At 39.9% G+C, this 27,684-nt stretch overlaps 1 protein-coding gene across 1 annotated transcript in view; it reads right to left on the bottom strand.

Annotated features, from left to right (window-relative positions):
- The window catches only part of KDM5A (lysine demethylase 5A), a gene marked incomplete at its 5' end in the record, with an annotated part of 82,747 nt that overhangs the window by 13,358 nt on the left and 41,705 nt on the right, over positions 1–27,684 (bottom strand). The window contains 10 exons of the mRNA XM_079716062.1: positions 5,905–6,048; positions 6,434–6,985; positions 8,637–8,798; positions 10,311–10,490; positions 13,110–13,248; positions 16,860–17,215; positions 19,353–19,467; positions 20,791–20,941; positions 21,390–21,514; positions 21,909–22,090. Coding sequence (XP_079572188.1) covers positions 5,905–6,048; positions 6,434–6,985; positions 8,637–8,798; positions 10,311–10,490; positions 13,110–13,248; positions 16,860–17,215; positions 19,353–19,467; positions 20,791–20,941; positions 21,390–21,514; positions 21,909–22,090 — 2,106 coding nt within the window. The remainder of the gene's footprint in view (positions 1–5,904; positions 6,049–6,433; positions 6,986–8,636; positions 8,799–10,310; positions 10,491–13,109; positions 13,249–16,859; positions 17,216–19,352; positions 19,468–20,790; positions 20,942–21,389; positions 21,515–21,908; positions 22,091–27,684) is intronic.

Consider the following 27,684-nt stretch of genomic DNA (forward strand, 5'->3'; position numbering starts at 1 on the left):
CCTCTCTAAAGGTTTTCAAACCTAGATGCTTACCAACTGCTCTTAATATAATAAAGAGCCTGACAGTATTCGAGCTATACAATTCTGACAAGTCTAATTAGGGCTCAGACGATCCTCCCCTGCAGTTAGGAGAGAATAACCCACAAGTACAGCTTCAACGGTCACAGTGCAATCAGGCAGACAGAAATCACAGGAAGTGCAACAAGGAGAATTTAATAAAGTGAACTCGTTAAATGTACATTAAAGTCTTGAAAAGGCAAAACAGAAACACCAAAGTAACACTAAGGCGACTGCAAGAAAAGAGTTGCCATCCCTAAGGGTTGAGGTAACAGAGAAAAGAAGTGGGGTTATTAGAACCAAGAAGCTCAGAGAAGGGGCCTGCAGAGTGGGGACGCAGACCTCTGAGGAGGAAGTGCTGGTCCTGCTATCCCTAACAGAACACAGTATGGCTGGCTTCTGGAGTGTGAAAAAAACATCAACTAGAAATTGGAACCAGTTGCCACTGCCAGGGTCAAAAAACAAAAATCAAACAAAAGCCCCCCCCCAAATGAAAAACAATTGTAGTTCAATGATGACAGGAATGGGGAATAAAACAGGGGAAGCATCAACTCCCTTCTCACTGCGCAGGCCTTTTAATTTTCTCTAATGCCCTTTGCTGGCGGGGGGAGGGGGAGGGCAGCAGGCAAAGGATAAATGTGTAGAGCAGGGGTTGGCAAACCACAGCCTGCAGGCCAAACCCAGTTGGCTGCCTATTTGTTTGTTTGGAGTGTGAGCTAACAATAGTTTTTACATTTTTAAAGAGTTGTTAGTTAAAAAAAAAAAAAGAGTAAGGAGGAGAAGGTGTAACAGAGACCAAATACGGCTTGCAAAGCCCAAAATATTTACTTTACATTATATACCTATAGAATATCACTACATATAAGGTATGCTAATATATACATGTATTACTCTACAGAAAAAGTTTACCAAGCCCTGGTGTAGAGTCCCAGACCTAGCATCACCTAGCAGAGTAGAAATGAGTAGCTTAGGAGACGAGAGACAACAGCTCAATGACTAACGTAACACCTGATTTTCTTTGTAGGGTGCATGAGAGGAAGGTCTATTGTTATCACGAGCCTATCCTTAATTAAACAGGATGCTTAAAAGGTTTCATGAAAAGATTCTGGAAGACAGTGTCACTCACTGAGAATTCAGGAACAGCGCAGTTCATGTAAGTCTTATTTCCTATTGAAGAATGTTAAGTCTTAAAAGGCAACAGATAGGAGAGTCCTTTAGTACTCGCCTACTGCAGTCCCCAGATGCGTCATCTCACTGACTGCAGTGTTTGTTTTCTAACCTTGGCTCTACTCACTTCATTGTAACTCATGCAGGAAACTTTCTGTTAAGCTTCCTAACTAGGAAGGAAAGTGATCAGAAGATAATGATTGAGGATTTCCCTGGTTCCCTGGTGGTGCAGTGGTTAAGAAACCATCTGCCAATGCAGAGGACACAGGTGTGAGCCCTGGTCCGGGAAGATCCCACATGCTGCGGAGCAAACTAAGCCCGTGCGCCATAGTACTCAGCCTGCACTCTAGAGCCCGTGCCACAAATACTGAAGCCCGCGCACCTAGAGCCCGTGCTCTGCAACAAAGAGAAGCCACCACAATGAGAAGCCCATGCACTGCAACGAAGAGTAGCCCCCGCTCGCCACAACTAGAGAAAGCCCGCGCGCAGCAACAAAGACCCAAGGCAGCCATAAATAAATAGATAGATACATAGAAAATAATGATGGAAAGTAAAGATAGGTAAAAATAAATTAAAAAAAAATTACTTCCCCAGGGTGAAGTATGAAATATGAAGAAGTACTCATTGACGTTGGTAAGTTAAGGAGGCACTGTTAGCCCCAGAGCAATCACTGAAAAAAATAAAAAGGGGTATAGGTAAGAAGCCAATAAAGGAAATAAAATGAAACCTTAAAAAAATTGTCAATTAACCCAAAAGAAGGCAGGAAAAAGCAACAGAGGAACAAAAACAGAAAAAAAAGAAAAATAAAGATGGTCAACTTAAATCCAACCATGTCAACAATTACATTAAATGTAAATGAACACCCCCAATTAAAAGACAGAGATTGTAATACTGCCTAAAAACCAAGATTTAACTATGTATTTTACAAACGCATATATATGCAGAATGACACACCAAAAAGAACCCTACCACATGTGCTGTCTACAAAAGACACATTTTAAATATAAAGACACAGATAGGCTGAAGGTAAAACAACTGATAACAGCAAGCTTAAACAAATTACTCTTCCTAAGAAGGAAAATTACAGTTCAGCCCCACTAATAGCAAATATGCAAGGAAAGGAGGAATGGCTTCTCAGTGAGAAATGTTTCACACACAGATCTGTCACTCCACCTTATCTGATATTAGCAGGACTAAAGTCTCAGACAAAATCTACTCTACAGTAAGTCCCCTACATACGAACGAGTTCTGTTCCGAGAGCACCTTCCTAAGTCCAATTTGTTCGTAAGTCCAACAAAGTTAGCCTAGGTACCCAACTAACACAATCGGCTATACAGTACTGTACTGTAATAGGTTTATAACACTTTTCACACAAATACATAAAAAACAAACACACAAAAAAACATTTTTAATCTTACAGTACCTTTTTAAAATACAGTACCTTGAGAAGTACAGTAGTACCAGCTTTTACGCTTGTTTCTGGACATCCTGGGCTTGAAATAAAGATACTGTACTACTGTACTCTATACAGTACTATACAGTAAAGTACACAAAAGCACAACCACTTGTAGATCCCAAATGCCGTGGAGCAACTAAGCCCATGTGTGGGCTTAGCTGTCACACATGTGACAATGTACGCCAGACACGTGAACAAACTTAGGTGACTGGATATGCAAATGCACGTTCACATCTTTCAAAATTTGCAACTTGAAGGATCGTATATAGAGGACTTACTGTATTTCCACCAAAGCTCAAGCCACCCAAGTGTTAACAAGCATAGAGAAGAAAAAAATGAAAGAATCCAACTGCTTAACTGACCTTTCTGTAAATTAAGCAATTACCAGGATAAAAAAAGAACTTCCTGGGAGATAATACCTACTACTATTTTATACCCTCCTTTCTGGTGTGTAATTGTACACATGTATGCATTTGAAAAATATAAACTGTAATATGGACAGACAGTTCCAGTAAAGGTAAACACTATGCCTTAAAAGGAAATAATCATATGAATATCTGAAAGGTTATCCCAGACACAATCACAAAACATCTGTGACAGACTTTGTTTCATTAAATATATATTTTCCTAAGTAACGAGTTTCTTGAATTGCTTGCTCCGATTATTTTAGTGATCACAGGGTATCACATGCAAAATGAAGTAATCAAACAATGCAAAGCACAAACTGTCTGTTTTAAACATTTCAACGCTATGATAACTAGGATTAAATGACTGATTTTATTTTTCTTTATAATTACCTACTCTTCTTCCTAAACCAGCAGGGGCTCTTCAACCTAGCAAAGATATTAAATTTGAACTATTTTAAGGATGATTTCATGGTCACAAGCAGAGGAGATCATATAAAGGGAAAAATCACCAAGCCAACTGCAAATAAACTGGCAAATAAGATTTTCATTACACAATCGGTGCTTGAGCTGTAGGAAAATCCTCAAGAGTATAATTTTTTTAGTGCAAAGATTACCGCTGTCAAGGTAAATTTGACCTTGAATTACCATGTCTTGCCGCCATTCTTCCACTGTCCTAAGCTGTCAAATACACTAACATTATAAAATCCATAATCTTTATCTTTCTACCCTTCCAACACCCTCTCCTCAGATTGTAAGCTAAGACACCCATATATATTTTGCAAACAGAGGACTACTCCATACAACTGTATCAACCACTGCTTTGATCCCTAGCCCTGAAATCATATAATACTTGTGATGTTTTGTTTTCATAGGTTACCAATCTGCTTCTAAGCGAAGTCCATCCTGTTTAGCAATTCTAGAGTGCTGGCTGATACCTAATGTGCTAGAAAGATAACAACCCAGGTACTGAGGGCCTCTAAGCCACGGCAAACAGGCAATTCTAGTACTGGCTAACTTATACGTGGCGTGGGCAGCATTCCCTTCCAGCTGCTCCTGGTCATTCTACCAACTTTATAAATACAGATGGTCATTAACCGCAAGGATAACAAGGTGCTTAGGAACCTTATTACTATTTTTTTGGTATTTTTGGTAATTAATTAATTAATTAATTTTATTTTTGGCTGCATTGGGTCTTTGTTGCTGCACACGGGCTTTCTCTAGTTGCTGCGAGCTGGGGCTACTCTTTCTTGCCGTGCGCAGGCTTCTCATTGCAGTGGCTTCTCTTTGTTGCAGAGCACGGGCCCTGGAGCGCGCAGGCTTCAGTAGTTGTGGCACGTGGGCTCAGTAGTTGTGGCTCACAGGCTCTAGAGCGCAGGCTCAGTAGTTGTGGCACGTGGGCTCAGTAGTTGTGGTTCACAGGCTCTAGAGCGCAGGCTCAGTAGTTGTGGCACACGGGCTTAGTTTCTCCACAGCATGTGGGATCTTCCCAGACTAGGGCTCAAACCCATGTCCCCTGCATTGGCAGGTGGATTTTTTTTTTTTTTTTTTTTGCTGTACGTGGGCCTCTCACTGTTGTGGCCTCTCCCGTTGCGGAGCACAGGCTCCGGACGCGCAGGCTCAGCGGCCATGGATCACGGGCCTAGCCGCTCCGCGGCATGTGGGATCTTCCCGGACCGGGGCACGAACCCGTGTCCCCTGCATTGGCAGGCAGACTCTCAACCACTGCGCCACCAGGGAAGCCCTGGCAGGTGGATTCTTAACCACTGCGCCACCAGGGAAGTCACTTAGAACCTTATTTTAAATGCTAATTCAAGTTGCAACTTTTCTCAAGTCTTTAATTCATGTAAGTTTTAAAAATTCCCTCATTAAAGCATCCCCTTGATCCATTTTTATCTTGAGAAAAACATTTTCCAGAGGGTAATTTACAAGCATCTATGATGGATGGTTTAACTTTATATCCTAGGAGTTCTAATGCTGATGGTATTCATGCTCTAAGAATGAGCTTACCTAGTATGCTGAAAAGACAAAGGAAAAGACAGTGAACAGACTGGGAAGAGAATACACCCTAGTTTTTTCATACATCAGAGTACGAACTCCCCGGTTACAGGCACAGATGCTAAACATTAGCTCAACAAGGAATAATACAAAACAGATCAAGAGATTAACTGTAAGCTGGCAGTGTGTCTGCCTAGATCATGATGTTATTACTAGACAAAAGACAAAGGTCTTGGGCCTGACACAAAACAACAATAAAAGGCCAAAAGGATCCAACACAAAACCTTCCCTTCATCCCAGTGTGGTGTCATTATCAAAACAATCATATTGAGGGCAAATACTTTGTTCTAACTGTGACTGTAACTCCACAAATTCGAACCATGGGCCCAAGTATAACCCATCCCTGAATATGACATGCTGTCTAGCACCATTCAGATAGGAGATCAGAGAAGAAGACTCGAAGCAAAGCTAGAATGGGATTCTTAAAACTACAGAGACTTTTTAACAACCCAAAGGAAAAAACAATGAAATCAGCCACGAAAGTTTTCAATAACTTAAATGTATAATTTTTCTAGTCCCTCTAAGCCACAGGGTGAGGAAAATAAATACAGATTTTAAAAAATTCCATCCTTTAAAAAAAAATTGAGTTTCATCAATCTATATTTTTTTTGGAGCACTGAAAAAATGCTATCACCATAAACTAGGATAGATAGATGACTAGCTTTCTCTTCCACTTTCAGGCTTCAAACACCAGTGTTCAACAGCTTTTTTAACAAACTCAGTGATCAAGTACGTACCCACACAGCCTGTCCCTGTAATTACCTTCATGTCATAGCCATATGTCTCCCGAATGTCTTCATCAGAATCTGTCTCTTCATCATCATAGTCCACCGTTTGCCGAGGGGAAGAAGATACACTGCTCACCGCCCGGTTAAAAGCAGACTGCTGGAAACTAGGTAAGTGTCCCTAAACAACAAGCAATCCCAAGATGAGCAGAGAGACACACTAAAAAAACATGAGTAATTAATGTACGCTTAAGACCACCAAAACGTAACAAACTTGCAAACTGGCTAACAGAATTCAACAGTTAGTACAAATCAAATTATTTGATTATAACGCTAAGGTCCACCTGAATGATATTTCCAGGTAATACTTCACTGAAACGACCTTACGTATATACCCAAAGAAAATCCTATGGGCGTACGTGCAAAGAGGAAATTATGCGTAATATAGTTGCTAGCAACTTACTGTTATTTTCCTAATCTACTGGTAAGATAGATTTGATTTACTACTTACACGCTGACAAATATTATCCCATGAAACAGGAAAAAAAAGAAAATTCTAAACTTGCCTGTAAGTCTGGATTGGCAGCAGCCTTTTGGAGCTCTGCGCTGATGATCTTTTCAGTTTTCTCCCGAGCTGCCTGCTCCACCATCCGCTGGCTCAACACAGAGAGCTTGGCCAGGGCAGAGGACAGCTCATCTGTGGCCAGGGCTTGCCGGGCCCTGTCCTGCCAACTCATTGCACGTTCTGTCAAACACTGAAGGGCCTCTCCTTCAGGCAGCCGTACAGGCAACTTCTGAAGGGATACCAGGAGGGACAGAATAGTCTCTAGCCTCGGTCTTCGAGACCGCATACAGAGAGGGCAAAGGAATTTTACTTCTTTGGCCTGCCAGCTAGACCCTTTCTTCTGGGAACTTGACTTAGGAAGAGGAACACAGCTGTTATGAAACCAGTCTTTGCAGAGCTCACACTGGAGCATAAACCCACTCGCTGTCTTGCGGCAAATGCAAAATTTTACTTCTTCTATGCGGTCTACCATTGTCATCTTGGCTAGGTTGGCTGCTCTGAGGGAATGCATGGCTTCAATCTCTTTTTGCTCCCGTTCTTTGAAAACTGCCACCTGTGTACAACAAACATTTAAGTGAAGGGAGTCACTGCAAAATACTCCAAAAGTACCAAATCTTCAAGGCTAAGGGATCACCTCCATGTTGTAGCCTCACAGTGACAGAGCACTGTCATTTTTTTTTTTTTTTGGCCACGCCGCACAGCATGTGGGATCTTAGTTCCCCGACGAGGGATCGAACCCGCCCCCCTGCACTGGATACGCAGAGTCTTAACCACTGGACTGCCAGGGAAGTCCAAAGCATTGTCCTTTAAAAAAAAAAATCAGCAATGTCTTAAAATTTGGGGCAGCGTGACAGTTTCTGTGCAAACATTCCTCACCTGCAGAATCCACAAGTACTCACAATTCGCCTCAGTAGAGTACTTTGTAATTCTTCTACAGGGCGCAGCAGAAAGATGGTGCGCCGTGAAATCAAGCAGCCTTGGTAGGAGGCCTGGCTCTTGCACTTAACAGACCCCTGATCCGGGTTACAAGTTTTCTGAATCTCAGTTTTCCGAAAAATGAGACCACTACTAACCTCTTTTTGCTGTTTCAAGGATTAAATAAGATAACATATGGAATGCCTAACTTGGTGCCTGGCACAAGCTAAATATTCAATCAATACTGACTCCTCGCCCCCTTGTAAGTCATTCTCTGGGGGAAAGTTTGATACAAATTGATTTTTATTTCTTTCTAGGACTTTCCAACTTATGTAGAAGAAGAATAACAAAGCCTGATGACTAATTATAACAAGGTTTTAAGTAACTCATTTCAAAAAAGTATATAATAACAGAATTTAATTATTATGAATATTGTCAGGGCATTTTCTTTTTAAACTCTGGCAGCTTTGAAGCAATTCTGAAATAATGTCCAGTGCTATTTTTCTGGCAAGACTAACTTATTAGGCAGGCTCTCTAACAAGAAATTATTTCCATTGGCCTCGAAACAGGGTCATTTGTAGGCAGGAAGAGCCACGTGAAGTCACTTAGTCTACGTGAGTCACTACTACTACATATCGCCCAAACTCCTTTTATTTTCTACTTCCTCAGTCTCCTTGTAATTGTAACATATTCCTCCTACTCTCCAATAAAACCCATAATTTTAAGTAGCTACAAACATCTTATTGCACACTCACTATACTAATGAATGCTACTAAAAGAGGTAGACACTGCAAATAGCAGCTGCTGTCAGTCAGCTGGTGTGAGTCCTTTGAAAAGCACAATAGCACTAAGCACCAAATGCTCTGAAATTCTAGCCCAGTAATCCCATTCCTAAGAGTCAACTGTAGGAAAATGATTTGAAAAAAAGGAAAAGGCTATACAAAGAAGTTCACTTTGCTATTATCCACAACAGCGAACTCCTAGTAACAACAAAAATGGTCAATATCAGAAAATTATGGATAATTTGATGGAATATTAGATGACTATTAAAATAGCAACAAAGAAGAGAGATGGAAAAGCCAATGTTAGGGAGAGAGAACAGTAAACTTTTTATATTCTTTGATTCCAAATATGAAAAAAGATGTGAAATATGTATAACCATAAAGCCAAAGATAAAGTACACAAAAATAAAAATAGTTAAGAACATTAAAAAACAGTGATTCTGCTAATATCTTCACAGAATTCTGTATTCACCAAGCAAATTCAAGATGCACTACATAATTTCTTACCACTGTGGCTGTATCTCTGGTTTCCTCCAATCCCTCCTCCAGATCACTCAGAGGTTCAAGGTCCAGATCCTTTTCTTTTTCTTTTTCTATTAGTTCTTTTACTTTTTTCCTTCTATTTTTTCCACTCCCATAAATACCAATGTCAGTTCGGGGACTAAGCACCTACAAAAATAAAACCAAATATGGAGCTCTGGTTTAAAAAAAAAATCTCAAAACTGAAAATAAAATGAACCACTTACTGACCACTCACATGTCCTAGACATGTTCTTATGAACTTCATATGCATTATCTAATTCAAAACTCCCAACAAGCCTCTGAAGTAGGTGGTATTATCGGCACTGTACAAACGAGGGAAACCAGAAAGGCAACAACTTGCCCACAGACACAGGGTTAGCACTAGGAAGCCAGTCCTCAAACAGGAAAATATCTTACTCCAAAGTCTATGCTCTTAACTACTATGTTCAACTGTTCAACATGAAAAGGGTACTGAGTATTGAAATCTGTGCTTCTCGCTATTCACAACAGTCAAGACATGGAAGCAACCTAAGTGTCCATCAACAGGAATGGGTGAAGAAGATGTGGTACATACATACAATGGAATATTACTCAGCCATCAAAAAGAATGAAATAATGCCATTTGCTGCAACACGGATGGACCTAGAGATTATCATACTAAGTGAAGAAAGACAGAGAAAGACAAATATTATGATATCACTTCTATGTGGAATCTAAAAAAATGATACAAATGAACTTATTTACAAGACAGACACAGACTCACAAACATAGAAAACTAACCTATGGTTACCAAAGGGAAGAGGTGGGGGGAGGGATAAATTAGGAGCTTGGGATTAACAGACACATACTACCTGTATATAAAATAGATAAACAACAAGGTCCTACTGTATAGCACAGGGAACTATATTCAGCATCTTGTAATAACCTATAATGGAAAAGAATCTGAAAAAGAATATATACTTGTGGGACTTCCCTGGTAGCGCAGTGGTTAAGAATCCTCCTGCCAACGCAGGGGACACAGGTTTGATTCCTGGTCCGGGAAGATCCCACATGCCTCAGAGCAACTAAGCCCATGCACCACAACTACTGAGCCTGCACTCTAGAGCCCACGAGCCACAACTACTGAAGCCTGTGTGCCTAGAGCCTGTGCTCCACAGCAAGAGAAGCCACAGCAACGAGAAACCAGTGCACCACAGTGAAGAGTAGCCCCCGCTTGCCACAACTAAGAGAAAAGCCCACTCACAGCAAGGAAGACCCAACGCAGCCATCAATCAATCAATCAATTTAGAATATATATGTATAAATGAATCACTTTGCTATACACCAGAAACTAACACAACATTGTAAATCAACTATACTTCAATTAAAAAAGATTTTTTTTTTAGTTTGTGCCTCTGAGAAATAAGATCTTTCAGTGACAGAGTCCATTATAACAGCAGAGATAAGATCAGGCTGACTTCTTTTTCTAGACATAGATGAACTGGAAACAAGTCTGCCCAAGGTTCCAGATTACTGGTCAACATCTGATATTACCCAAAACGGAATCACCTGTGTAACCATGACCAGATAAACTGAAAACAACCCTCACCTCAGGTATTAAATCAGCAACTTCTGATGAGGGTGCTGAAGTGCACACACATAAAGTAAACCGCCCCTCACCTGGAGCAACGTGTGGCTGGAATTCTTCTTAAGAAAGGTCCTCCCAGTCCGTTCTCTCCAGGCCCGTGCTGCCGCCACTTGTGACTCCACCTGGGGCAACGCATCAAGACGCACAGGGAGAGGGCGGCCTTTAGCAGATAAGCTTTCCAGCTGCTCCAAGTAAGCATAATTGCTGCCACTCTGGAGAACAAAGGGCATCCTTACACAATTTGCAATCTCTTAGGAAGTCTGGCAATATATTGTTGGTAGACCTCACAAAGACTTTAGCGTTAATTTTTTCATTAAATATTATTCTTTGAACCTAACTGTATCAATATCTCTTGAATTAACAGAGCCTTCCAACGTCCTTTAAAAAAAGTTTGCGTAAATTCACAGTCAAAGATTTTTGTTTTATTAATTAACAAGGGACCCAGTGAGATGTAAAAACTAGTTCAAAGGACAATCTAAAAACAAACATATATAAATGCAATTAGGAATGAGGAAAGGAATTTGCTAGTAGATGGAAACAGGTATTTAATATCATACCCGTCAATGGAATCATCTTTTCTACAGTGTGGAAAATCATTTGTTCCTTACAAATTTAATTGCTTTTCCACAGACTAATTCACATTACTATCATTTTTAAACAACTGAGAGAGTTGTAAAATAGCTTGGTCAAAGAAAGTCTAAGGCGTACACTCCTAGAATCAAATAATCCTGGATGGTTCGCTAAACAACATCCACCGTTCTACAGAAAGGGCATCAGTAATCTCTTCTGCCTGTTTCAAAGTCTTTCACAATTTTTCCAACTACTACAGAACAGTATTTTAGTTCTGATAACCACCTCCATTTTATGTCCTACAAACACAAACAAGAATGGATATTTTCCTTCTAAATCACAATGTTTCAATATTTCCACGTAATGAAGTAATTATTGTCTTTCGAATTTATACGGCTTTAAATTCACCAAATAACTGAATCATTACAGGAAGTGAGAGTTAACGAGTAATCCATTCCAGGGACTTGGCAAGAATATCAGAAGTAGTAGGTTGGCAGCCTGCAGACAATAATTCAGCATGACAGCTCAGAGGGCATCAATCCCCCAGCAGACAGAACACCTAACCTTTCCTATAAGAAACTGTGTATATCCCCATAACATTCATCACTATTCAGAAGCTATGAAGGGAATGGCATAGTGTTTCGTGCTAAATAGACATTCCAATAGTTACTTCTCAGGTATTAACTGACATATTTGCCTATATATCCATTTTAGAAGTTACAGTGAAACACAAAGACAAGAAACTTAAGTCCAACTTTTAAAAAGAATAATGAGAAGGTTCTAGCCATAAGAGATATTATAGTGGTATCATTGAATCACTATGATACTAGGATAAGAATAGACAGAGAATAATTGAAAGAGAAAAGAAAGCTCGGATACAGACAGGCTCAAGAAATATCATACTATTACTCCCTTTCGTGCCCAACTATAGCCATCTGACTACAGAATACCTTCTGGCTAAGCCCAGACATAGACAGCCTCGCCCAGGCGTGTACCCTAAAGGGCAGCAGAAGCTGTCCACTCTCTTAGAGCTGACAAGCCAGTCCTCCCACTGAAGGGAAGAGCTTGGTGAGGAACAGTCCTCTATAATCACACAGGAAAACCATGACAGCTACCTCTACTTGCAGGCTCGGTCCTTCAATCAAAAGCAGCCAACTAAGGATTATCAGTCATCTGAGAACAACCAACTGCCTGAAATAGGTCGAAGATGAAACAAACAGAGGAGCTGTCCTGATGAAAATAGATAATTTTAAAAAACAGAACAGAAAGAGTAGCAGTTAAGCAGGTCTCAGAAAAAGTCAACTGAAAAGAAAGTAAAAGAGAAGTCATTAGAACTTGACACTTAGAATACTCTTTCTAAGGCCAGCAGTTTAGGGGGAGAGTTGGCTTCCTTTTTCTTTCAGTGTAGTTCTACAATAAACAGTATTTACATACTCAATACGGTAAATGCTGCTTAATGGTTTTGTAATTCAGAAGAAAAATTATGTATTCAAGCACACTTTCATCTCTAACACTTAACTCATTGTTTTGAACTACAGATGTATGATATGTCTCGCCAACTAGAATATGCAATTTTGAGGTCCAGGGTTCTATCTTTACACCCTTCCCTTACATTTCTGCTCCCAAACAACCAGAAGAGTACCAAGAGTATTGTGGGGTTCAGTAAATGTTGATTTCATTTTCTTTTTCTGCCACTTATTTTAAAAGTAGTTGGGGGACAGCAGGGTGGAGTGGGGGGAATAAATTAGGAGTTTGGGATTAACATATACACACTACTATATATAAAATAAGTAGACAACAAGGACCTACTCTATAGCACAGGGAACTATACTCAATATCTTGTACTAACCTATAATGGAAAAGAATCTGAGAAAGAATACAAATATATGTACAACTGAATCACTCTGCTGTACACTTGAAACTAGTATAACACTGTAAATTAACTATACTTCAATTTAAAAAAAAAGTAATTGGTGTACATGGCAAAAAAGTCAAAGAACACAGCGGGAAATAAACTCCTACTGCTAAGCATTAACTAAATGGCTAATTCTGTCATCTTTCATAGCAGGGAGTCAACAGAAACAAGTAAAGTTTAAACAGGTAATATATATTCTGAAATAAAAATCAGATGGAAAAACAAGTGAATTTTAAGTACATAATTATTTTAGTATAGTTATTCTATTCTAAGAATTAAAGGCTTAAAGGATTCATCTATGAGACAGCATTACCTGAACAGTAGGACAATTCAAAAGGCTCTTTACCTGAATAGCTTCCACTTTAGTTGTCCATTCTCGAGCCTTTTGTAAGGCTTCTTTCAGGGACAACACATTGGGTAGAAAGGCTGGAATGTTCTTAGCTTCATTCACGATGCTTTCTAAACTTGCCACACTGTGCCGTGGTCTTAAAAAACACAAAAATAGGGTGGATGCATGAGGAAAAGTCAAACTACTACTACCGACACTTAAATAACATTTTAGAATGTGTAATGAACTTTCATACACATGACTTCACTTAATTCTTACCATAATCCTATAAGGGAGGCAAAACAGATATTACCTCTATTTCTATTTTACAGACAAGAAAAGTTTAAGTCAAAGTAGATCAATTATTTTCCCCAAAGTCATTTAAAGCAGTAAATGGCACACATGAAACACTGACTCAGAATGAATCTCAGATCCCATGCTCTTTTTTTCACTACACTAAATTACTTCTACTTTAGTTCTCCACGATATCTGAAATTGTCAGAGATGCAATTAAACAGCTATGCAGAAAGCAGTAGGCTAGAAATCCATTAACGTTGACCAAGTATATTTAATTCAACTACTTTCATTAACACCTTGTTACACAAAGATGAATAAAACATAGACCTTATCGTCAACTCATCAAAATACACGGTAAGAATGATACTTGTACTGGGAACTAAGAACAAATTACTAAAGGTTCACTACCACCAGAAGCAGTAATTAATTCTGCCTGGGAGAGTTGAAAAGGCTTTTGAATTAGGCCTTAAAGAAGTATAATGTGGTCAAGTGAAGGGTTAAAGGAAAAACAACAGGAATATAATGAACAAAGATATAGAGAAAAATTTTAAAATAAGTTAAAAATAAGTTTAAGATGGGGAATGGTGAGAATGGGAGGTGAGGCAGGAATAAAAGCAACAAGCAGGGGAACTTGGCAGGAAAGAAAGACGCAGATTGAGAGGTCTTGAGAGACATGAATGTTCCTGTGTGAGCAACAGGAAGCTACTAAGCATGGAAACAGTTTGACCATCCATAAATCCTGCTATGTGCTGGGCATTGTGCTAGGTCCTAGAGATGATGAATGCACAAGACCGACAGAGTCCTTGCCTCAAAAACTTTTTCATCTGGGGGGAGGTGATTATTAATAAAAAGTTACGATACACTGTAAGTGCAATGCTAAAGGAAAGTAAAGATGCTATCAGAATATACAGTAGCGGGACTTAATTGACTTGGCAGTGAAGGAAGAATTCCCAGAAGTGACCTCTAAGCTTGCTTACCCTTTCTTAATAGGAACTATTCAGGAAAGCTGGGACCAGACACTGGGTAGGGGTGGTGGAGGTGCGCCACAGGGGGTGGGCAGAGGGCAAGAGTGTTCCACAGGGGAATAAAATAAACATGTGCAAAGGTTCAGAGACAAGACAGAACACGGCAGGTCTGAAGAACCGGGGGGAGGAATCACTATGTTTAGAACACAGAATGCAAGAGGGAGGATGGCAAGGGGTGAGGGTAGATATTTACGCAAAGGGCTAGATTACAGATGGCCTTATAAGTCAGGTTAAGGAAATGTGAACTTCATCTCAAGGGGAATGGGAAACAGTGAAGGGCTTTAAGCAAGGGAGTCAAACAGTCAAACAGTCATTTTCCTGTATCTTAGGAAAATACTAGTTTCAGTGCGGACAATGGCTTACAGAGGGGTGAGGTCATAGACAGAACCTGGTGCTGTGATCCAAGCCATCCGTAACAACAGTCCAGAGAAAAAGAATGAAAGTGAAAAACACCGAGGAAATATAATCAGCATGACTTGGTAGCTAACTGAGTCTGACGGCAAAGAAATAGAAGAGTGGGGTCAAAGTTAATTTCCAAAGTTCTGGCTTGTTCAAATGAGTGAAAGAGGGTATAAGTCAAAGAAAACAGGAACAAAGGGAAAGAGCACGGGAAGGAGTTAACAAGGGTAATTTTGAATATGGGGAATTTGAGGTACCGATGGGACATCCTGTGGAATTATCTAACAGGCAGATGGTATCTACAAAAAAAAAAATCTATGTTACAGATGAGAATTTGGAGTTAATCAATATAAAGATGGTAAATGGAGACAAGAAATTAGATGAAATTTCCAAGGAGGTGTAAGAGTGAGAAGTGGTCTAGGCCAGAATCTTGAGGAAAGCCATTCTGAAAGAGGCAGAGAGAGATGGTCAAAGACAAAGGAGGAAGAATGGTGAGCAGTGAACCAATGCTAAGAGATGAAGAATACGAAGTATGCGTTTCAGAAAGACAACTCAACAGGAGCCAGAAAAGGGAGGATTCACCTTCCCACTAGCCCCACCAAGCCCATCAGTCCTCTCTTTACCAACTTTATTCTCTTCATGACACTATCTGAAATTCGCTCACTCATTCACTTATTCACCTGTCTCTCCCCACTACGTCGGCTCTATTTTAGAGCAGGGACCTTGTGTGTCTTTTCCCTGTGGCCTCCACAGCACTTAGAAACAGCACCTGGCGTGTAGTAGGTACTCCATAAATACTCACTGAATTGCAAAGATCAAGGGAAAATGTAACAGTTCTGTAACTAGGTCAGTGAAAGTGGAGTTGAAGAAGAGAAATTCAAAAGGCATTCTGGAGGTAAAAATCACTAAAACTGGTTAAATGTAGGAAAATGGGAAAAAGAAAATTTTCAAGTATCACTACCAATAAAATTTCACTCAGCAGACTACTGTCAGTTGTATCAGGTATACCAAATCATAGTCTGCATTCTAAAGTTATTTAACTTTTCCCATTTAATACACTCCCACCTCCTAGAACTATCATGAATCTGAAGACATAGAGTAATTTGAATGTTTCAGATAGGAAAAGCTATAAACTTTATTATGTATTCTCAGTGGCATCTGGAGAGCAAAATATCCAGCACACATGGAGCCTTTTCTTGGCTGAACAGAACTGTGTTGATTAAATCATCTAAGGGAAAGCCTATCAAATGCATCCAAAATAAGTGACTGGCAAAGTAATTAAGTACATGGAGACTTTGGAATGAAGTGGAAAAGGCTTTAAATTTGTGCTGTTATTTGACAACTATGTGATCTCTGTAAGCGTCCCGGTTTCCTCATCCTCACAAAGGAAATTACATACCTACTAATCTTAGGTGCTGAAAAAATACTTTCATAAAGAGCATTACAGTCAAACCGATGGACACTTTATTTCGATCTCACAAGTCCAATGGGTGCCGATGCTAACACCTCACACTCTCCTGCCTGATGGTCATCTCCCTCTACTTTCCTGCACGAATCCCCCACTCATGTAAAGACCACTTCACTTTTGTCACCTGAGCACATCCTACATGTTCCTTAAGCTTAGCTTAGGATATTTCTCTTACCTCCCCTTCCACTTCAATCCCACTCATTCTTCAAGGCTCTATGTAAGTTCTTACCTTTCTCTCGAGCGTCTCTTCTGACCACCCAGGCTAACAATGACCTCTCCTCCTCTGAATCCCTCTAGCATTTGTCTGGACCTCTCAGTGAACAACATACTGCTACACAGCTTTATATTTCTTAGCTCCTAACTACAGTATCAGTAATGGAAGGGCTCTTATTAAAACAAGTACTCTGCATACAGTGTGCACACAATACTTGAAACTGTCTGTATGCAGCCCAATCTGGTAACTTAGTGACCAGTCAGGGAAGGCACAAAACATTTAATTAAGACCCTCATGTTCCTCCTCCCTTTCCACTCTCAAACCTAGTTATTAAAGACGTGACAGTCACTAACGTATGTGTTCACCTTGCCTGCAGGCAGACCTTGGCCTTTTCCTCCCATCGCTCAGAGACCGTGAGCAGCTCCTGAAGCTCGGCCATCGCTTTCTCCACCGCATGGTGGGGTGCCAACCCCACGCCAGAGTCTATCAATTTCTTCATGACATCCAAAGTGACCTGTTGTGGATCTGACAGGGTCAGTCGTACTTCATCCAACCATCGAGCCTGCTGTAGCTCTTGCTTTAGTCGGGCTAATTCAGGTAGCTCCACGTAGAGACCAGAGCCCATATCTATCAACATCTGCAGTTTGGAAGAATCTGGGGTTTCATCCATCATGGCCTCCTGAGCACGTTCATGAAACTCTTCCACATCATCCAGTAGATTCTGAAAAGATCAAAAGGAAAAAAAAAAAAAACAAACTTAAAAGATACAAAATAAGTATGGAATACATACAGTTCAGGCAAACTACCAAATTCTAGACTATCTAATAATCTCAGCATCATAGCACCAAATAGATATGATAAAGGCAAAAATATGTTTCTCTGTAATTACATACTCCTACTTTTAAATATGATTAATTCACTCAAAAAATATTTAATGACTGCTGACTTAGTTACAGGCACTATTCTAGGCATACAGCATTAAACAAAAGTACAAAGTCCTTGTCTTCAAGGAACACATATTTTAATGTAAGTGGCCGGACAGTGAAGACATGAATAAAATGTTTCGGTTAATTTTAAGTGCTATGAAAATCAAATAGGGCAATACAATACAATATAATGCAAAAGTGATCAGAGGGGATGGGGGGAGGGGTATATTACTTCACAATGACGGTCACAAAAGACTGATGAACCAAAACTAACATGAGGAGGTAGAGGAGGGAACCGCATGGAGACCTGGACGTGAGAAGTCCAGGCAGGGCAGATGATCACTGCAGAAGCTTCTAAAGAGGAATGAGCCTGTGTCTTGCTCCTAAGTGGCTGATGGGGAGCAAAGTGGAAGCAGGAGAAAGTAGTTAAGGCATAAGCAGAGGTCAGATTACATAGCGCCTTGTAGATTAATTACAATGAGTTTGGATTTCGTTTGAATGGCTTTGGGGAACCACTGGGAGGATTTTAACCACATGGAAGTGGTATGATTTTATTCCTGTTTTATTACATAATCACTCTGGCTACTGAATAAAAAATAAACTATCGGGGGCAAGAGCAGAAGAACAGAGACCAGTTAAGAAGTTGTTGCAGTAACCTAAGTGGCAGATTCCAGTGGTTCAGAGCCTAACTGAAGCAGTGGAGGTGATGACTAGCAGTTCACTCTGGGAGACGTTTTGGAGATAATACAATAGGAACACCTGTTTAGAGATGGAATGTGGTGTGCATAAGGGAAACAAAGGAATCAAGAATTTTGATTCATTAGAAGGCTTTTAAGATGTCTTTTAGTCTGCCAAAGGCAAATGCAGAGTATGCAACTGGATGTACGAGTCTGCAGAAAAGAAGAAAGGCAGTCAGAGCTGGGAATCAGCTAGACATAGCTGGATATTTAACGTCACCAAAGAAGATATCAAAGAAAGGGCCAAGACTCCCAATATACTCCAAACTTAGAAGCCAAGCCAAGGAGAAATCAAACAGCTTCCCTAAAGAGAAGGAACTGTGAATTGTGAATCTAAGAAACCCAGAGAGTACGGTGTCAGATGCTTAGAAAAGAAAGTCTCTCAAGAAGGAAAGCATGGGGCCTCCCTGGTGGCGCAGTGGTTGAGAGTCCGCCTGCCGATGCAGGGGATACGGGTTCGTGCCCCGGTCTGGGAGGATCCCATATGCCGTGGAGCGGCTGGGCCCGTGAGCCATGGCTGCTGAGCCTGCGCATCCGGAGCCTGTGCTCCGCAACGGGAGAGGCCACAACAGTGAGAGGCCCGCGTACCACAAAAAAAAAAAAGAAGGAAAGCATGGTCAACTAGCAAAACGCTCTTATGACACGGGGTTAAGACAACACAAGTGATACTGGATTTCATGGTTGATAATCTTGGTAAAAACCATTTTAGATACACAGCCATCACCAAATCACAAAAACACACCACAAACTATCAAAAGATTACTAACTATGCAGATTCATGTATTTGATACTTTTGAGATCTTACATATTCATTAAACCATGAGGGCCCTGGTAAGTTCAGAGTTCTGCGTTTTTAAAAGTTCATGAACTAGTAATCACTGACACATTCAGATTCCTTTAACTAATTTTTTACATTTCAATTACATCTAAGTTAAATGGAGGTTCTGGCTTAAAATTAATATAGAAAAAAATACTCTAAACTAGCCTTAGTTCCAGAATTTTAAAGGGGGAATCAAAGACTAAGAATGAAGCCAAGAGATTCTTACTGCCTACTAAAAAACCTTAAATAGCAGCACTTATTTGAGAAAAGAAACAAACAGAACAAAAAAATGAATCTAGACACACTATTCTCTTTACCCAAAACAGGAGCCCATACTACAAAGGATATTACCCAAAAAAGAATGTGATACTCCACCTTTACTTGTCGAGCTTGGCTGATGACACATGGAAGACTAAAAAGCTGTTGGACAAAGGCCTTCAACTCTTCCACTGTCAGTTTGGTCCGAGTCCTCCCACTATCTGGGCTCTGCCTGATGTGAAATAATATTGAGACGTAAGTAAGAAAAATTCACAGTCATTCCCATATCAAAGGGGCTTCTAGTCTCTTTAGAATTCTAACCCAAGAAATCCCAGAATACTAGTGTGTGAGGGATTTCACTGCAATGGTGATCACTTCCAAATTAAGTGTTTAGCTCTTCGGGTAATGACTCAAAGATTCAACTCTCCAAGTTACAGTTCCTCCAATCTCACAAGTATTAAACATTTCAAACATTTAATAAATTCCTCACAGTAAAATGTTAAGTTCACTGATAAAACTAAATCTTCTACCTTAAGAAACTTAAGATATAGAACAAAGACCTTTAAAACCTGGCTTAGGAGACTATAAACCCTCAGAAACTGATTCAAAACTATGTCAGTATGTGCATTTTTCTAAGAAAAGGGTCTCTAAGCTTTTGCCAGATCCTCCAAGGGGGTCAGTGACCCAATGACAGGTGAAGGGTCACTGATCAATGTTGCTAAGTTCTCTGATAAAACAGAATATAAAAAAACATATAAAGTAATTAGAGACCCAATGTGAACTGCTATAGAAAAAGGCATTCAGATACAAGAAACGTGTTGGAATTACTAAGAAACAATACCACAGGGAATTAAACACACATGAATTACTTGAAATTAAGGGCACATACTTCCAGCTCCGTAACAACAGCCTCCCCGGCACCCAGGTTACTCTTTGCTGCCACCTGCCTTCAGCCTGTAGTATCGTTTATTTACAAATGCTTAGTACACACCTACGCTGTGCCAGGCATGCTTCAATGCACAGCAATAAGAAAAAGGATGAAAATCCCCAACATTCTGTCCTAGCATACCTCCTAGTGGGGTTGGGAAAGGAAGAAGGAGGTAAGATAATCAATAAGTAAATCTGTCTATCAGGAGGTGACAGGGACAGGAGAAAAACAAAGCAGGAAAGAAGAATAAAAAGGCTGCAGTTTTACAGAGGTTATCAGAGAAGGCCTCTCCAAGAATGCAACGTCTGAAAAAGACCTGAAAGAAGTGAGGGAATAAGCCACCTGGGTATCAGGGGAAGAGAACGCCAAGCAGAGCCAAGAGCAAGCGTGAAGGCCCTAAGCAGGAAGACACTGGTGTATACGAAGAACAGAGGGAAAGGGTTCAGGGTGGAGCAAGAAAGAAGGGAGACCAGTAGGAGACAAGGTTAGGGCATTACTGGGGGAGGGAGAACACAGCCTCAAAAGACAGGGCAGGACCTCACAGGCCAGTTAAGACTTTGCCTTTATTCTGGTCAAAACAAAACAAAACAGAAAACCACTGGAGAACTCAGCTCTTCTTAGTCTTACCTGTGCTTCTGCTTTTTGCTCAGAAGCAGCTGAGCCACAGAAGCACAGGTCTCAGCTTCTTTTACAGCATCCCTGAGTTTTCGAAAGAGATCATTTTCTGGATATTTCCTATCCTCAGCATCTTCCAGCATTACTCGTAATTCAATCAAATCTGTAAGGATAAATAAAAAGCCATATACTATGACCACAGAAAATAAAAAACCATTCACCAACCAATTAGCAGAAACACACCACAGCTGTGAAAATCTCACCAATACAACAAAAGCTTATGACCAGGTGCTCGTTTCTAATCCTTATAAGACAATTTCTCTTTCTCTATAAGCCTTTAATGTTAGTCCACTGGTAACAATGGGGTTCCCCAAAATATATGATACATCTACTGCAAGTTAGCTATTTGCCCCATTTTACATCAACTTTTTCACTTAAAAGAAGATTCTCAAACAGGAAATTAATTCTGTAGTGGACCAACCCATTAGTCTCAAATCTCATATGAAGCCTAGGATTTTTCCTTCCTGGAGGAAAAACACATAAAACAAAACAACACCTCTTTCAAAGTGACAACCATTTCAGTGTATGTTTAAAAAAGGAAGAAACTTAACCTTTCTTGTGGTTGAAGTTGGCAGATAATGCTTCTGTAACACGACTGACCCAAGTGTCATAGGACTGTGCCCTGACTTTCACACCATACAGCAGAGAAGGGAGGTCCTCTAATGGGTAGCGATATCTAAAAAAAAAAAAAAAAAAAAAAAACCACACAAGAAAATAAAAACTTCCAAAAACCAACAACTTGAAAATAAATTAAAATTGACATACACAATTAGCTTAAGGAAAGTAAAATGGCCAGGGGAACGGGGTTTTAGTATACACATAAAGAGAAAATCTCAGAAGTCCACAGAATTTTAATTCAGGGAGAGACAAGGAACATGTGATATCAACTTGATAAAACAACTAACTTTAGGTGCCAAGTTTAGTGCCAACTTTAATGGGCTGGTCCTCAAGCAAGGAGGCAAACAGACAAGAGGTTACCAGTCCAAACACAGGGAAGGGCTTTACAAAGGATAGTACTGACATGAATTTTAAAAGACAGTACAGAAGTTTTACAAGAAACTTCTGGATACCTAAGACACTTTTTCTGCATGGGGCAGGGGCACAGATCAGCTGGATGGTGGAGACACACAAGCCGCTCGGGATTACAGGAACACGTGAGAGCAGAGAGGAAACAGGTGGTTCTGCACGCTGAACACTGGCGCTCATCGTCGGGAACAAGCTCAAACACTTCTTCTTCCGACATCAGGACGCCCTGAAACACAACTGATGTCACTACATCAAGTCTTTCCAGTCTTTCAAGCATCAGAGAACTTAAGTTATTAAATTTTTTTCTACTCTGACAATATAAACATGGGAGGTACAATGGCACATCATCAAAATACTTTCTGAAAACACCACCAATTTTTTTTTTTATGAGCAAGACTAAATCTTAGTGTCTAAGAATGCACATGTGACTGAGGAAACATTTTTAAATACAGGAAATGATTACTACAAATGTTAAAAGTCATTTTTTGAGGGAAGTAAAGGAACCTGTAATTGGGAGGTACTTTGAAGATGGCTGACAGATTTTTTTTTACACAGTAAGCCAATATTTTTTTATTTACTAGTATTATTTTCTAATATATTTTGCCCAAAAAGCCTTTTTGTATACACAATTTTTACAGGTTACACTCTATTTATAGTTATTACAAAATATTGGCTAGCTGATAAAAGTTCTATTTCCTGACCATACCTGTGATGACAACAAAGTTTACTACATAATAATTCACGAAGTTCTGTTTGTCTTATGTGGTTTTGTTTCCTATATAAAATACGAAAAAGATAAATCGAAAATAAAAATTACTGTCCCCAGGGACAATATACCCTTGAACCAGAAATATTAGTAATCTATAATCTAAAAATAACACTGATCAAACATATGCAAGGATAAAGAAATGTAAAATTAAACTATACAAATCTAAATATAATCTCCTTCAAAAAGGCATCGAAAAGAAAGTTAATCTTTTTTAACAAATTTTATTCTATTTTTTATTTTTATTTTTTGGCTTCCCTGCTGCAGCTTGCAGGATCTTAGTTCTCCAACCAGGGATTGAACCCTGGGCCCTCAGCAGTGAGAGTGTGAAGTCCTACCACTGGACCACCAGGGGATTACCAAGAAAGTTAATCTTTTATATACAGAATGGATAAACAACAAGGTCCTACTGTATAGAACAAAGAACTATATTCAATATCATGTGATAAACCATAATGGAAAAAAGTATATATGTAAAACTGAATCACTCTTCCATACAGCAGAAATTAACAACATTGTAAATCAACTGTATGTCAATAAAAAAAATCAAAGTTGAAAAAAAAAAAAAGCTTATCAAATTCAGCATGCCACTTTAACAAAGTAAAGGCACTTGAAGTGCATTTTACAAAGACTTCCATTTAATAGACAAGGGGGTTCCGTTTACAGTTTCTACTTACTTGAGCAAGGTACTTATACACCAGTAAATAAAGAAGTAATCTGGGGGAAGGTAAATGCTGTGTATTATATCCCTTCCAACTTAGAGATTAACAAATACCAGCATATTAACGGATCAGAGAAGTTTTAGAGTAAAGAATTCCATTCATTGGGCTTCCCTGGTGGTGCAATGGTTGAGAATCCGCCTGCTGATGCAGGGGACACGGGTTCGTGCCCCGGTCCAGGAGGATCCCACATGCCGTGGAGCAGCTGGGCCCGTGAGCCATGGCCGCTGAGCCTGCGCGTCCGGAGCCTGTGCTCCACAACGGGAGAGGCCACAACAGTGAGAGGCCCATGTACCGCAAAAAAAAAAAAAAAAAAAAAAAAAGAATTCTATTCATTTTATCTTGGTTCTTTGAAAAATTCAATAAAATTGATAAGCCTCTAGCCAGGCTAACTAATAAAAGAGAACATCACTACAGATGCCATGGACATTAAAAGGATAATAAAGGAATACTAAGAACAACTCTACACCCACCAATTCCTTGAAAGACACAAGCTGTCAAAACCTACACAAGAAGAAATAGACAACCTGAATAGGTCTGTATCTAGAAAGAAATTCAAACAATAATTAATAACCTCCAAAAACAGAAAGCACTGGACCCAGACAGGTTCACTGGTGAATTCTACCAAAGATTTATGGAAGAAATTATACCAATTCTCTATAATCTCTTTCAGAGGATGGAAGAAGATGGAATATTTCTTAACTCATTCTCTGAGGCCAAGCATTACCTTAATACCAAAACCAGACAAAAACATCAAAAGTAAAGAAAAATACAGGCCAATATCTCTCGTGAACACAGATGCAAAAATCCTCAATGAAATGTACGCAAATTGAATCCAACACTGTATATACACCACAATCAAGTGGGGTTCATCCCAGGTATGCAATGCTGGTTCAACATTCAAAAATCAATTAAAGTAATCCTATTGATAGGCTTCAGAAGAAAAATCACTTGATCACATCAATAAATGCAGAAAAAACATTTAACAAAACCCAACTCCTATAGCTGGTAAAAACTCTCAATAAACTAGAAATAGAGTGGAACTACTTCAACCTGATAAAGAGTATCTATTAAAAAAAACCTATAGTTAACATTATACTTAATGAGAAACTTTCCCACTAACATCAGGTACAAGGCAAGGATGTCCTCTCCCACCACTCCTTTTTAACATCGTTCTGGAAGTCTTAGCTAAGTCTAAGCAATAAGACAAGAAAAGGAAATAAAAGGTATACAGACTGGGAAGAAAACAACAAAACCATCTTTGTTCACAGATGACAAAATCAGCTATGTAGAAAATCTGAAAGAATCAACAAAAACACTCTTAAAATAAACAATTATAGCTAGGTTACAGGATAAAGGTTAATATACAAAAGTCAATTTCTTTCCTATATACCAGCAATGAACAAGTGGAATGTGAAATTAAAAACATAATGCCATTTACATTAGCACCCCTAAAAATGAAATAGTTGAACCTTGAACAACACAGGTTTGAATGCTGTGGATCCACTTACATTCGGATTTTTTTTCAATAGTAAATACTACAGTACTGTACAGTCTGTGGTTGGCTAAATCTACAGATGCAGAACCGTGTGTGCAAAAGAACAGCGTATACAGAGAGCTGACTATAAATTTTTTTAAAGTAATTTTATTTATTTATCTTTTGGCTGCACTGGGTCTTCCTTGCTGTGTGTGGGATTTCTCTCTAGTTGCGGCAAGTGGGGGCCACTCTTTGTTGCAGTGCGTGGGCTTCTCATTGCGGTGGCTTCTCTTGTTGTGGAGCATAGGCTCTAGGCACGCAGGCTTCAGTAGCTGCAGCACGTGGGCTCAGTAGTTGCAGCACGCGGGCCCTAGAGTGTGCAGGCTTCAGTAGTTGTGGTTCACGGTCTCAGTAGTTGTGGCTCACAGGTTCTAGGGTGTGCGGGCTTCGGTAGTTGTGGCACACGGGCTCAGTAGTTGTGCCTTGCAGGCTCTAGGGTGTGAGGGCTTCAGTAGTTGTGGTGCAAAGGCTTAGTTGCTCCACGGCATGTGGGATCTTCCCGGACCAGGGCTCAAACCCATGTCCCCGCATTGGCAGGCAGATTCTTAAACACTGCACCACCAGGGAAGGCCCTGACTATAAATTCTATGTGGATTTTCAATTCAGTGGAGGGTTGCCACCCCTAACCCCCACATTGTTCAAGGGTCAACTGTACTAAGGTATCCAACAAAATATGTACAAGGAAGAAAACTACAAAGCTAATGAATGAAATCAAAGAACTAAGTAAATGGAGAGATGTTCCACATTCACAGATAGAGAAACTCAATATTGTCAAGATGTCACTTATTCCCAGCTTAAATCTGTAGATTCAGTGCAATCCCAATCAAAATTCCAGCAAGTTATTTTATGGATATTGACAAACTAATTCTAAAATTTATATAGAAAGGCAAAAGACCCATAAAATCCAACTCAACACTGAAGAAGAACAAAGTTGGAGGACTGACACTACTCAACTTCAAGACTTACTATAAAAACTACAGTAGTAACCAAGACAATGTGGTGGTATTAACAAAAAAAATAGACAAATAGATCAATGGAACAGAATAGAGAGCCCATGAACAGGTGCAAGATTATGTCCACACAATAACCTGCACACACATGTTTACAGCAGCTTTATTCATATTACCAAAACGTGGAGGCAATCGATGTCCTTCAGTAGGTGAATGGTTAAATAAACCACCCGGACAACGAATTATTATTCAGTGCCAAAAAGAAATGAGGAAGCCAGCCAATGAATCTGCTTACCTGAATGTGTTTCTGCAGAAATTTAGAAAATGCTGGCAATAGGAAAGCCATGTTAAGAGCCTTAAAGACATTGAAGTCTTTAAGGTCCCTGAAAATGGCTATAAGACATTTTAATGGTGGGAAGCATTTTCACGAGATGTGCTGATTTTTTTTAAAAGCTTCATTATAAACTAGTGCTAACAATTTAGTCGAGTTTCTAAATTTTAGATAAATCACGTTTTTTTTAGGACTATGGCAAAGAGTCTCAGGCCAAGGATGTCATCGAGGAGTGCTTCAAATGCAAAAAATGATCAAATAAAAAAACTAGGCTCAAAAAAAAAAAAAAAAGAAATGAGGTATCGAGCCATGAAAAGACACAGAAGAACCTGAAGCACATATTACTAAATAAAAGAAGGCATTCAGAAAAGGCGACATACTGTATGATTTCAACTATATGACATTCTGGAAAAGGCAAAACTATAGATAGTGAAAAGATCAGTGTTTGCCGGGGTTTGGGGGGCAGAGAAGATAAACAGGGAAGTGAAAATACTCTGTATGATACCTTAATGATGGATACATGTCATTATATATTCATCCAAAGCCATAAAATACACAACAATAAGAGTGAACCATAATATAAACTATGGATTTGGGGTGATTATGATGCGTCAATGTAGGTTCATCAATTATAAAAAACGTCCCACTCTGGTGGGGGATACTGGTAACACAGGAGGCTGTGCATGGGTGGGGCAGGGGATAAATGGGAACTCTCTGGACCTTCTCTCACTTTGCTGTGAACTTAAAACACTCTAAAAAAATAAAGTCTTGGGCCTCCCTGGTGGCGCAGTGGTTGAGAGTCCGCCTGCCGATGCAGGGGATACGGGTTCGTGCCCCGGTCCGGGAGGATCCCATATGCCGCAGAGCTGGGCCCGTGAGCCATGGCCGCTGAGCCTGTGCTCCGTAAAGGGAGAGGCCACAACAGTGAGAGGCCCGCGTACCGCAAAAAAAAAAAAAAAAGTATTGTTAAAAAAAATAATAAAATACAAAAGGTTAATAAGAAAACATGATCAGGGCTTTCCTGGTGGCACAGTGGTTAAGAATCTGCCTGCCAGTGCAGGGGACATGGGTTCGAGCCCTGGCCCAGGAGGATCCCACAAGCCGCGGAGCAACTAGGCCCATGCGCCACAACTACAGAGCCTGCACTCTAGAGCCCGCAAGCCACAACTACCGAGCCCGCATGCCACAACTACTGAGCCTGCGCTCTAGAGCCCGCAAGCCACAACTACAGAGCCCGCGTGACACAACTACTGAAGCTTGCACGCCTGGAGCCTGTGCTCCACAACAAGAGAGGCCACGACAGTGAGAAGCCCTCGCATTGCAACAAAGGGTGGCCCCCACTCACTGCAACTAGAGAAAGCCCACGCACAGCAATGAAAACCCAACACAGACAAAAATAAATAATTTATTAAAAATAAATAAATAAACATAATCAAAATAAAGCTTTAAGAATACAGGTATAAAATGAGAATAGTAACTATCAGGCATATATTAACATATCCCCAAAATGTAAAATA

The sequence above is a fragment of the Hyperoodon ampullatus genome (genome assembly GCF_949752795.1).
Source record: "Hyperoodon ampullatus genome assembly, chromosome: 11".
Lineage (NCBI taxonomy): Eukaryota > Metazoa > Chordata > Mammalia > Artiodactyla > Ziphiidae > Hyperoodon > Hyperoodon ampullatus.